This window comes from Polypterus senegalus, chromosome 6 (genome assembly GCF_016835505.1).
Source record: "Polypterus senegalus isolate Bchr_013 chromosome 6, ASM1683550v1, whole genome shotgun sequence".
Classification (NCBI taxonomy): domain Eukaryota; kingdom Metazoa; phylum Chordata; class Cladistia; order Polypteriformes; family Polypteridae; genus Polypterus; species Polypterus senegalus.
In genome coordinates this window covers 187729536-187742958 of record NC_053159.1, presented here as the reverse complement: position 1 = coordinate 187742958, position 13423 = coordinate 187729536, and the positions used below count along the sequence as shown (strand labels likewise).

Below are 13423 nucleotides of genomic sequence, written 5' to 3'. Positions count from 1 at the left end.
GTCCTTCTTCTTTTTGCTGCCACCCCAGCACACCACAGTGTAGAAGAGGGCGCTCGCCACAACCATCTGGTAGAACATCTGCAGCATCTTATTGCAGATGTTGAAGGACGCCAGCCTTCTAAGGAAGTATAGTCAGCTCTGTCTTGCACTGAGCATCAGTATTGGCAGTCCAGTCCAGTTTATCATCCAGCTGCACTCCCTGGTATTTATAGGTCTGTACCTTCTGCACAGTCACCTCTGATGATCACGGGGTCTACGAGGGGCCTGGGCCTCCTATAATCCACCACCAGCTCTTTGGTTTTGCTGGTGTTCAGGTGTAGGTGGTTTGAGTCGCACCATTTAACAAAGTCCTTGATTAGGTTCCTATACTCCTCCTCCTGCCCACTCCTGATGCAGCCCACCATAGCAGTGTCGTCAGTGAACTTTTGCACGTGGCAGGACTCCAAGTTGTATTGGAAGTCTGATGTATGTTGGCTGAACAGGACCAGAGAAAGTACAGTCACCTGTGCTGCTGACCACAATGTCAGACCTGCAGTTCCCGAGACGCACATCCTGAGGTCTGTCTGTAAGATAGTCTATGATCCATGCCACCAGGTATGACTCTACTCCCATCTCAGTCAGCTTGTCCCTAAGGAGCAGAGGTTGGATGGTGTTGAAGGCACTAGAGAAGTCCAGAAACATAATTCTTACAGCACCACTGCCTCTGTCCAAGTGGGAGAGGGATCGGTGTAGCATAGAGATGATGGCATCCTCCACTACCACCTTCTCCTGTAAGGTTTAAGTTTGTATCTTAGTATCCTCAAGGTTAGGTATAAATGGCTTTTGTTGTTTAGTGTTTTATTATGTCTTGATGCATGCTCAATAATCCAGATAAGGAAATTCTAGAAAGTTGATTCTGTTCATCTGGACATAGATTTTTTTTTCCCCGATACATTTCATCACTCATCCAAGTGACTTCCTCAGTCTCAGCTGACTGCAGGTTTCTCCAACCTTATAAACAGTACCTTGGCCTAATGACCAAACTAGAACCATTGACTAACAATGGGCCATGTGATCAAGTGTAATATAGTTTATGCAGTTAAGTGCCAAGAGGATTGTTGTGAATCATACATCGGGGAAACCAAACAACCACTGGCAAAGCGGACGGCACAACACAGAAGGGCTACCTTGTAAGGCCAGGACTCCACAGTCTAATTTACAGTGGAAAGTATTCACAGCGCATCACTTTTTCCACATTTTGTTATGTTACAGCCTTATTCCAAAATGGATTAAATTGATTTTTTTCCTCAGAATTCTACACACAACCACCCCATAATGACAACGTGAAAAAAGTTTACTTGAGGTTTTTGCAAATGTATTATTTGCACGCTCAGCAGAGAGGCCATAATGGAAGGAGTATGCAAACGGGCTCACTAGGAGTAGATCATTCTTCCACATGACAGGTGGCAGTATCTCTTCGAGCTAAACCCGATCAGGGCATCCACAAGGTGGCATGGGAGATGGGAGTTCAGAAATGTAGCCCTGTCGGGGTCTTTGGGGACCACCAGAGGTAGCTGCCTAGGGAGGACTGCCCTGATTGCCACACAATCCGGAAATGCTCTGGAGAACCTGGACAGAAGATCAGAAGCAGTTCCCAGGTCTGGTTTAAAAGGAAGCCTGCTGCCTCTCTCTGAACTGAGTCAGAGTCAGCAAGCAACACTCAACGGGTGGTGGAGGGGAGGATGGACTTATTTATCTCTCTATTATAAAAAAAAAAAAAACTTGGGACGAGGCAAGACTTTTTTTCCCAGCGACAACACGTGACCTTTTGAAGAGAGACACTTTCACATCCCGCGAGACGTCACGGCATACTTACAACCATTGGAAGCAAGTCCTGTGAGACAGTGACTTTTACAAGTCACTCCCTACTTACAACCATTTTCAAACAAGACCTACGGTTATCTAACCTTTTAGTTGTTGGAATACTTTTGGCAGACACACTTCCTGCTCTAGATGACACATCAACAACTAAGCGAAGAAGAAAGAGCATCGTGTCGAAAAGAGACTCAAAAGCGTTGGAGAGAAAAGAATGCAAAAAAAAAAAAAGCCCAGGCCGGAAAAAGACAAAGTAGAACGTCGTAAGGAATTTAAAAATGTTGGTGCGATACACACGCAGAGCAGGTTATAGATAATGGAAGTAGGAAAATTAAGTCTCAAAAAAATGATAGAAAAGATTGCATTAGCGCTAACAAACAGAAATTATTACCCAGTGAAATAATGGAACAGTGAAAAAAAATCAAATAGTGTTTGAGGATGTCTGGGGGAGAAGAGAGACAAGGCGGTGAGACAAAAGGAAAGCTGATGTACAGGCTTTAAAACGTTCAAAGTGCCACATGAGATGCGGATCACATGGCACGGCAGCAACAGCAAGCCAGCAGCTGATCGAGCAAAGAGGAGGTTAAAAGAAAACGCATGTGTTTCCCATTGTATCACTGTTTAAGAGGGGGTTTCAGAGGAGCTATTTTTATCAGTTCAGTTTATTTTTAAAACTTTACTATTATATTCTTTATCAGCTCAGTTTTTTTAATGTTTACAGTAATCCCTCGCTATATCGCGCTTCGACTTTCAATCTATCGCGGATTTTAAATGTAAACACATCTAAATATACATCACGGATTTTTCGCTGGTTCGCCGATTTCTGCAGACAGTGGGTCTTTTAATTTATGCTACACGCTTCCTCAGTTTGTTTGCCCTGTTGATTTCATACAAGGGACGCTATTGGCGGATGGCTGAGAAGCTACCCAATCAGAGCATGTATTACATATTAACTAAAACTCTTCAATGCTATAAGATATGCATCCCGCGCGGAGCTTGATTGTTTGCTTGTCTCTGCCTCTATCTCACCCTCTCTGACATTCTCTGCGCCTGACGGAGGGGCTGTGAGCAGAGGTGCTGTTTGCCTAGTGGATACAGACGCACCTCTAAGAAATGCCGATTTATCGCGGTGCTTACAGAAGCACACGTATTGATTTTTTGATGGTTTGCTTTAATCTCACTCTCTCTCTCTCTGACGTTCTCTGTGGCTGACGGAGGGGATGTGAGCAGAGGGGCTGTTTGCTTAGAAGATACTGACGCTCCTCTAAAAAATGCCGCGGCAAACTTAAAAGCACAAGTATTGATTTTGTGATTGTTTGCTTTTCTTTGCGAGTGCTCTCTCTCTCTGAAATTCTCTGCTCCTGAAGAGAAGATCTATTTCCATTCTTTTAATTGTGAGAAAGAACTGTCATCTCTGTCTTGTCATGGAGGACAGTTTAAACTTTTGACTAAAGGGTGTTATTTTATGACTAGAGGGCTATAATAATGTGAACAGTGTGGGAGAGTTTATAAGGGTTTAAAATATATAAAAATAACCATACAAACATATGGTTTCTACTTCGCGGATTTTCACCTATCGCGGGGGGGTCTGGAACGCAACCCCCGCGATCGAGGAGGGATTACTGTATATTCATCTTTTATTTATTTTTATAGTTTACTTTTGCATAGTGCTTTACGTTGACTACAGGCTCACAATGCTAGCACGAATTTGCAGGTGTAAATCAACGATAAGATAATGAATCCCTACATCATTTATAGAAACCGACTCAGATGAGGCTGTCTGAACACACAGTAAAACGGGGTCGATTTCTCTCTCGTTACATTCAAATAATGACCACTGAGGTCGATTAGCATTAGATGTGAGATACGGCCATTTGTACTTACTTGTCAATAAAGTCATCTGCACTCTTTTTTTGAATATTATCCGCATGGCGAAGGAGCCAGATAATTTCATCTCGAGCAAACGAAAGTGCCATAAACACAAAAAGTGCCTAAAAGATAAATAAAAAAAAAAACAACTTCATTTCATTCATTTCACTCATTAATAAGGCACTAAGATGAAACATTAATGCATTATTTTTATCACAAGTGTGTTAACAACAGACAACAAGTACGGTGCCTATAGAAAACCATCAAACTCCTTTGAATTGTCACTTCTTTTGTCTTGCAGCCTAACAAACCAATTCAAATGATCCAGTTTTAGTTGTTTTTTTTAACACATTTTGCCTTACATTACTCAAACAATGAGAACAAAAGGTAACAGTACTATAAATCAATAAAAAATAAACCAAGAAACTACAACAACAGGGTGTGAACAATGGTCAGTCATTTGATTTAACACTGTGCAGAGCCACTTGGCTTTAATGACGGTCTGTTTGAATGTCTCTACCAGCTTTGTGCACCAAGGATTACAGAATATTTGCCCAATCTTTGACTTCAGTGTACTTTTGTAATGAGCAGCGATGGACTGCTCTCGTCAAGCCCATCCGCATATTTAAATCAGGGTTCTGAGTTGCCATCTCAAGGACATTCGCCTCCTTTTTTATTTTGGATCGTTGTTGTTCTGGAAGGTGGACCACCTGTCTGGCAGAGGTCCACAGGTTTTGCTCAGGAATTGAGGTGTAACTGGTAGCCTTCATTTTCCCATCAATTCTGAGACGATAGGCCAGGCTTGATCAGCAAGCATGTGAAGGAGGAAAACGATACAGAAAACCAAACACTCTGTATGACTGGAAAATGTGTGCCGCCTTTAAAACAAAACTGGATTAAGCCTGCACCAAGTGGTTCTCAAGCTGGAGTGAAAGAGTGAAGTTAAGAGTAACACAAAACAAAAGAATTAATAATTAAAAAAATAGCAGTTAACTTAAAATTAAATAATTAAAAAATGAAATCAGTAAATGGGAAATAAGACCTTAACTACTTGAAAAGAAAAGTCACACTGAATTGTAAACAAATAATAAAAAAAGGACATACAGTCGAACCTCAACTTACTCAAGTTCAACTTTACACGAGTAGAATGTAAAAATAAAATGGAAGGAAAAAAGTGCAGAAACTGAAACAATACGCCACGCATGGTGATGTGCTTTTGTCTTTTATAGTCTTTTATAGTCCTGCCGATGTGTCTCAGTCACTGTTGCATATTCTTGCGCTTTCAGACAGCAGTGCCAAGAAGGAAGCTCCCACTGCTTACATTCACCACCCTCCTTGTTCCAGTAAGTGTGAAAAGAATCCCACGTACTCATACCGTGATTCATTCACTTGCATGAGACACGTGACTTGAGCCACTTTCGTTCCCTCACTCTCACTATTGCACAAAGGGGCACAAGGAAGAGTGAATTGCACTTTTGTTGTACACTCTCTTGGTCTCACACCACAGCGGGATTAGAAGTAGCGAGACGCACTCTCTGCACCCTCATTCTGGCATGGGATGGCATCTCCAGCCTGCTGTATTCTCTCTTTCTCTCACACGACTGCAGAAGCTACCATTAGAAAGAACGAGACGCAGGCCTCTTGTGTTCTCACTTAAAGTACCATGTACAATTGCTTTGTCTTACTCGCCATGTCTATCTTCTCATGTCAAGATGTCAGCTGTCCTTTTTGTAGAACAGTGTTATTTTCTAAATCTGGAGATACTGGACTGAAGCAAAGAGTTGAGTCTGCCTCGGTTTTTGGCCTCCTGCACACAGCCCAAGTCACGCGCAGAATAACGTTACTGGACACTGACACCTTTTCATATATGAAACAACTGATGTATACACATAATGTACTGTACATATTGATGGGACATTTTATGTTATTTTATGAGTGACTGCCAAATCAGAACTTTTCTTTCTTTTGAACTTTCTTGCTTTGTATCCATATTCCAATGTGTGTTCAGAACAAAGTGTGTGTGTATATTTATTTATTTACTGACTCACGTATCAATTTTTGTATTTATTTATTTAAAGAACTTCTGTAAAAATGCCAAATATCCCCCTGGGGACAAATAAACTTCTTTCTTTCATATAGTGCCTTTCACATCTATCTATCTATCCATCCAGGAGTAGTCTAAGCACGTTTGACTCTACAGTGATCCCTTGCTATATCGTGCTTCGACTTTCACGGCTTCACTCCATCGCCGATTTTATATGTAAGCATATCTAAATATATATCACGGATTTTTCGTTGGTTCGCGGATTTCTGCAGACAATAGGTCTTTTAGTTTATGGTACATGCTTCCTCAGTTGGTTTGCCCAGTTGATTTCATACAAGGGATGCTATTGGCTGATGGCTGAGAAGCTACCCAATCAGAGCACGTATTACGTATTAAATAAAACTCCTCAATGATACACGATATGCTTCCCGCGCGGTACTTTGCATACCTGAAAGCCCGAATAGCACGTATTGATTTTTGATTGTTTGCTTTTCTCTCTATCTCTCCGACATTCTCTGCTGCTGACGGAGGGGGTGTGAGCAGAGCGGCTGCTCGTACACTGGCCTAGAGGATACGGACGCTCCTCTAAAAAATGCTGAAAGACTATCTTCACATTGCTCCCTTCCTTGAGGCTGCTTTGTCACGCGGTGCTTCACATAATTAAAAGCCTGAACAGCACCTACTGATTTTTGATTGTTTGCTTTTCTCTCTCTGTTTGACATTCTCTGCTTCTGGCGCAAACTCCTTTGAAGAGGAAGATATGTTTGCATTCTTTTAATTGTGAGACAGAACTGTCATCTCTGTCATAGATAGATAGATAGATAGATAGATAGATAGATAGATAGATAGATAGATAGATAGATACAGTGGTGTGAAAAACTATTTGCCCCCTTCCTGATTTCTTATTCTTTTGCACGTTTGTCGCAAAAAATGTTTCTGATCATCAAACACATTTAACCATTAGTCAAATATAACACAAGTAAACACAAAATGCAGTTTTTAAATGATGGTTTTATTATTTAGGGAGAAAAAATCCAAACCTACATGGCCCTGTGTGAAAAAGTAATTGCCCCCTTGTTCAAAAATAACCTAACTGTGGTGTATCACACCTGAGTTCAATTTCCGTAGCCACCCCCAGGCCTGATTACTGCCACACCTGTTTCAATCAAGAAATCACTTCAATAGGAGCTGCCTGACACAGAGAAGTAGACCAAAAGCACCTCAAAAGCTAGACATCATGCCAAGATCCAAAGAAATTCAGGAACAAATGAGAACAGAAGTAATTGAGATCTATCAGTCTGGTAAAGGTTATAAAGCCATTTCTAAAGCTTTGGGACTCCAGCGAACCACAGTGAGAGCCATTATCCACAAATGGCAAAAACATGGAACAGTGGTGAACCTTCCCAGGAGTGGCCGGCTGACCAAAATTACCCCAAGAGCGCAGAGACAACTCATCTGAGAGGTCACAAAAGACCCCAGGACAACGTCTAAAGAACTGCAGGCCTCACTTGCCTCAATTAAGGTCAGTGTTCACGACTCCACCATAAGAAAGAGACTGGGCAAAAACGGCCTGCATGGCAGAATCCCAAGACGCAAACCACTGTTAAGCAAAAAGAACTTTAGGGCTCATCTCAATTTTGCTAAAAAACATCTCAATGATTGCCAAGACTTTTGGGAAAATACCTTGTGGACTGATGAGACAAAAGTTGAACTTTTTGGAAGGCAAATGTCCCGTTACATCTGGCGTAAAAGGAACACAGCATTTCAGAAAAAGAACATCATACCAACAGTAAAATATGGCGGTGGTAGTGTGATGGTCTGCGGTTGTTTTGCTGCTTCAGGACCTGGAAGGCTTGCTGTGATAGATGGAACCATGAATTCTACTGTCTACCAAAAAATCCTGAAGGAGAATGTCCAGCCATCTGTTCGTCAACTCAAGCTGAAGCGATCTTGGGTGCTGCAACAGGACAATGACCCAAAACACACCAGCAAATCCACCTCTGAATGGCTGAAGAAAAACAAAATGAAGACTTTGGAGTGGCCTAGTCAAAGTCCTGACCTGAATCCAATTGAGATGCTATGGTATGACCTTAAAAAGGCGGTTCATGCTAGAAAACCCTCAAATAAAGCTGAATTACAACAATTCTACAAAGATGAGTGGGCCAAAATTCCTCCAGAGCGCTGTAAAAGACTCATTGCAAGTTATCGCAAACACTTGATTGCAGTTATTGCTGCTAAGGGTGGCCCAACCAGTTATTAGGTTCAGGGGGCAATTACTTTTCACACAGGGCCATGTAGGTTTGGATTTTTTCTCCCTAAATAATAAAACCATCATTTAAAAACTGCATTTTGTGTTTACTTGTGTTATATTTGACTAATGGTTAAATGTGTTTGATGATCAGAAACATTTTGTGTGACAAACATGCAAAAGAATAAGAAATCAGGAAGGGGGCAAATAGTTTTTCACACCACTGTAGATACTTTATTAATCCCAAGGGGAAATTCCCATAGTCCAGCAGCAGCATACTGATAAAGAACAATATTAACTTAAAGAGTGATAACAATGCAGGTATAACAGACAATAACTTTGTATAATGTTAGCGTTTACCCCCCCAGGTGGAATTGAAGAGGCACATAGTGTGGGGTCTCCTCAGTCTGTCAGTGGAGCAGGATGGTGACAGCAGTCTGACGCTAAAGCTGCTCCTCTGTCTGGAGATGATCCTGTTCAGTGGATGCAGTGGATTCTCCATGATTGACAGGAGTCTGCTCAGCGCCCGCCGCTCTGCCACAGATGTCAGACTGTCCAGCTCCGTGCCTACAATAGAGCCTGTCTTCCTCACCAGTTTGTCCAGGCGTGAGGCGTCCCTCTTCTTTATGCTGCCTCCCCAGCACACCACCGTGTAGAAGAGGGCGCTCGCCACAACCGTCTGGTAGAACATCTGCAGCATCTTATTGCAGATGTTGAAGGATGCCAACCTTCTAAGGAAGTATAGTCGGCTCTGACCTTTCTTACACAGAGCATCAGTATTAGTAATCAGTTTGCTGTAATTTTCCTTGAGATGTTGTACTGTACTGTCTTGTCATGGAGCACAGTTTAAACTTTTGAAAAAAGAGACAAATGTTTGTTTGCAGTGTTTTAAAGTCCCTGTCTCTACAACCTCCTGTGTTTCTGTGCAAATCTGTGACCCATGCGTGACAATATAAAAATAATATAAACGTATGGTTTTTACTTCGCGGATTTTCACCTTTCGCAGGGGGGTTCTGGAACGCAACCCCCGCGATCGAGGAGGGATCACTGTATACGCGACTCAGAAAAGTAACAGATGCATAAGACGAGAGTCTACTGTACATCTATGATATTGTACACTAAAGCATTGTTTTTCAATCAGTGTGTGTGAAAGAAGAGCTGCCCGGGTGTGCTGTTGATATAATAGTGTAGCGCACCTGTGTCTGAACCTGAGAGGCAGTTGAAATCTGTCTGAGGAGGACAAGACTACGTGAAGAAGCGGACATAAAAGCTGCTCCATGATTGCCATGTTGCAGACACGACACTTCCATGTCTCCTAGCTGCTGGTGTGTACGGCCACCAGTGTGTCTGGTGGATAGTGAGCATACAAGTTGCCTGTGAGGCAGTGAGTGCCAGGCAAAAAGACGAAGCAGCTGGAAGATGCCACCAAAGTGCTCAGTAAGTGCAGTCTTTGTGAACTCTGATCTTGGAGCTGCTTTTTTTTTTTAGTCTTACCACTTCAGACAGTTGAGCTTGTGTATGAGATGTATTGTGCTTATGGTTAGCAGTAAGTGGTAATAGTAGTGTGCCTTGGGATGCTTTTGGTTACAAAAAGTGTGCCACCACAGAAAAAAGTTTGGGAAACACTGCTCAAGAATCTTTAAAAGTATAAATAAAGGACAAGATGCAGTAAGGTTACCTTTGGTCCCAGCAAACCAGGCTGGTCAGCCAGAACGGTGGCAAGCTCCTTCAACGCTGACCTTAAAAACTTGCGTCTTTCTCGGTGCATGGAGCCACTTTGGGAAAACATACACAAAGAATTGCCTCAGTTACAGAATTACACAGCTCTTCCATTTTGAAAGAACTGAACAAAGTACTTTGCACAGTGAAACACATCATAACATACAAATACATACCCGTGTGACAAAGCTGCTTCTTTGCATTCTCTAATATCATTAATACGCTTGTTGTGCCTGAAACAGAAAGAGAATTTGAGTTTTAATACATAGGCACTGTATAAATATTTACTACGAGATATTTTTTTAAAAAAGGGATTTTCAAATAATTGTGTCATTTTCATTTTTTTCAAATTTTTAATTAGATGTTTTTATTGACCTGAGAGTGGCAAGATTTTTGTAGTATGTACCAATAACTGGGGAGTAAACTTCGGTAAAAGCATCCAAGTAAAATACAGTGGATTAAGGAAGTATTCAGACCCCTTCGTTTTCTGTACACTTTAATACGCTGCAGATTTAAATTGAATTTGATTTGTTTGCCATTTTTGCCCATCAATCTACACTTTAATAACCCATAAAGACAAACTGAAGACATCTTTACAGAAAGGTTTGCAAATTTATTAAAAATCAAAAATAGCAATCCTTCATTCTTAGATATGGCATTGCAAATTGTGCTCAGGTGTCTTCTGTAATTTTCCTTGAGATGTTGTCGAGAGCTTCAATGAAGTTCAACTGCGGCCAACTGAATTGAGAGGCCACAGTTTAGCAAGACACCAGTGTATAGAAAGAACCACAATTCACACTGCAGGTCAGGACAAAAAACAAACTACAAGGTTCTTCCACTCTCTGTAGACCACCATGATCAAATTATGGTGATGCACAGATCAGGACAAGGGGATAAAACCATCTGTAAAGCTCTGTGTGTTCCCAGGAGCACAGAATTGTAAAGTAGGAGAACTTCGGAATCACCGAGACTCTTCCTAGAGCTGGCCGTCTGAGTAACTGGACAATGAGGCTGTGGGTTCAAATCCAATTAGTGACACCATGTGACAACGAGCAAGTCACTTCACTTGCCTGTGTGTTCCAAAGAGAAAACCAAAATGTAACCAAATATACGTCTCAAATGTTGCAAGTCACCTTGGATTAAGGTGTCAGCAAAATAAGTAAATGGAAATATACTTGGGTTCGCTTCCTGGGTCCTCCCTGCGTGGAGTTTGCATGTTCTCCCTGTTTCCTCCCACAGTCCAAAGACATGCAGGTTAGGTGCATTGGCAATTCTAAATTGTCCCTGATGTATGCTTGGTGTATGTGTGTGTGTGTGTGTGTGTGTGTGTGTGTGTGTGTGCCCTGCGGTGGGCTGGCGCCCTGCCCAGGGTTTGTTTCCTGCGTTGCGCCCTGTGTTGTTTGGGATTGGCTACAGTAGACCCCAGTGACCCTGTAGTTAGGATATAGCGGGTTGGATAATGGATGGATGGAAATATACTCAAATACTAAGCCATATAATCAACTCTAAATCGTCAAAATCAAAAACGGATTTAACGGAGTTAACTTGAACTCATTAAATTTACAAAAAATCTCCATGATTAAAACAAACAGTTAAACCTAACTGCCTAATATAAATAGTTTACTTTTTTCAAAAAAAAAAAAAAATTGTGAGTGCGTTCTCCTCGACTATCTTGCATACTGAGATAGAAGAAAAGGTCATCAGAACCACCTTCAGTTGGCGCAATATTTCTCAAATATCATATCTCTTTGTTTCTCATTATAACTAATTGATAATATCGATACGCAATCATTTATCTCTATTTATAATGAAACTTTATATTAAAATAATACTTTCGAAAATGGTGGTGGAATTTTTTCATGATTACATATGCATTACCGAAATTACGTGCAAAGTAAAAAGAGTTACAGTGTAATCACCTAAAAACATAGACAAGTGTTAGTATTAAATATTTCTTGCAATAAATTGCTATAGGTAAAACTGCATTTAGCTACACTCAATTATGATAATGATGGAGTAAATAAAAAAAAAATCATAAAATGAAATGTATTACCAGGAACACGACAGGGATGTAGCAGCTTATTGTTCCCATTACATCTTTATATTTACATGGCAAGTTCAATGTTTACACGTTATTGTTAAACTGATGATGTATAAATTAAAATTAATAACTTATTGAAAGAATATGCGTTATATTGAATACAGTTTTTAATATCATGTATACATTTGTTTTTCTATGATGCAAAAAATTCGGATGGTTATTTAAATAAAATACTACTTCCAGTTGAGAAATTTTTCTCAAATTTCATATCTGCTGGCTTTTTATCATTGTAAATATCTATACAGCAGGGGTGCCCACACTTTTTCGGCTTGCGAGCTACGTTTAAAATGACCAGGTTGAAATGATCTACCTAAATTAAAAATTATATATATATATAAATATATAAATATATACATACATACATACATATATACATAAATATATATATATATCTATACTAATAAAAGTCAAAGCTCTCACTCACTCACTCATCACTAATTCTCCAACTTCCTGTGTAGGTAGAAGGCTGAAATTTGGCAGGCTTATTCCTTACAGCTTACTTACAAAAGTTAAGCTCATTTCGAAATTCTACGCGTAACGGTCATAATGGTCAACAACATGTTGAACTTTCTTATTTATGGCCCCATCTTCACGAAATTTGGTAGGCGGCTTCCCTCGCTAACCGAAACCGATGTACGTACTTATTTCGGTGGTATGATGCCACTGTCGGCCGCCATACTGAACTTTCCAATGTCACTAATTCTCCAACATCCCGTGTAGGTAGAAGGCTGACCCCATCTTCACGAAATTTAGTAGGCGGCTTCCCTGCGCTAACCGAAACCGATGTACGTACTTATTTCGGTGGTATGACGCCACTGTCGGCCGCCATATTGAACTTTCCAATGTCACTATTTCTCCCACTTCCCGTGTAGGTAGAAGGCTGAAATTTGGCAGGCTCATTCCTTACAGCTTACTTACAAAAGTTAAGCAGGTTTCATTTTGAAATTCTATGCGTAACGGTCATAACAGTCGATAACGTCCGCCATGTTGAACTTTCTTATTTATGGCCCCATCTTCAGGAAATTTGGTAGGTGGCTTCCCTGCGTTAACCGAAACCAATGTACGTACTTATTTCAGTGGTATGATGCCACTGTCGGCCACCATATTGAACTTTTCAACGGTCTTTGTTACTTATGGGCCCATCTTCAAGAAATTTGGTACGCGGGTTCCCAACGCTAACTGAATCCTACTTACGCATATATATCGCCCATATCCTGCAGCTCGGTCACCGTGTGAGGCGGCGTTGGTCCCCATCCCAACGCCTCCCACGTTGTTGGCTGCCTGCCTATGTAAGGCCGTCCGTCGCTCCAGTCTCTACATTCCCTTCCTTGCTACGCCACGGGATTCACGTCTCATAAATATCTTAGACTCACAGGTGACGATTTCAGTAGTGGACACTTTGATGTTTATGAATGTTTAAACTCTCAAAAGCTGGATGTGAAGTTATGGATGAAACCGGTTGTGTGCTTACAACGCTTGACAGATGCCGAATGTCACTTCAACACAAGTCCTACAAATAATTATTAGTATATTTTCCCTCAGTTTAAAAAGGTTTAATTTTCTTCTTAATAAAAATTAAGGCAGTACT

At 40.9% G+C, this 13423-nt stretch overlaps 1 protein-coding gene across 1 annotated transcript in view; it reads right to left on the bottom strand.

Annotated features, from left to right (window-relative positions):
- The window catches only part of nckap1 (NCK-associated protein 1), a 274250-nt gene that overhangs the window by 132095 nt on the left and 128732 nt on the right, over positions 1-13423 (bottom strand). Inside the window, 3 exon segments of the mRNA XM_039757729.1 lie at positions 3739-3845; positions 9694-9790; positions 9911-9967. Coding sequence (XP_039613663.1) covers positions 3739-3845; positions 9694-9790; positions 9911-9967 — 261 coding nt within the window.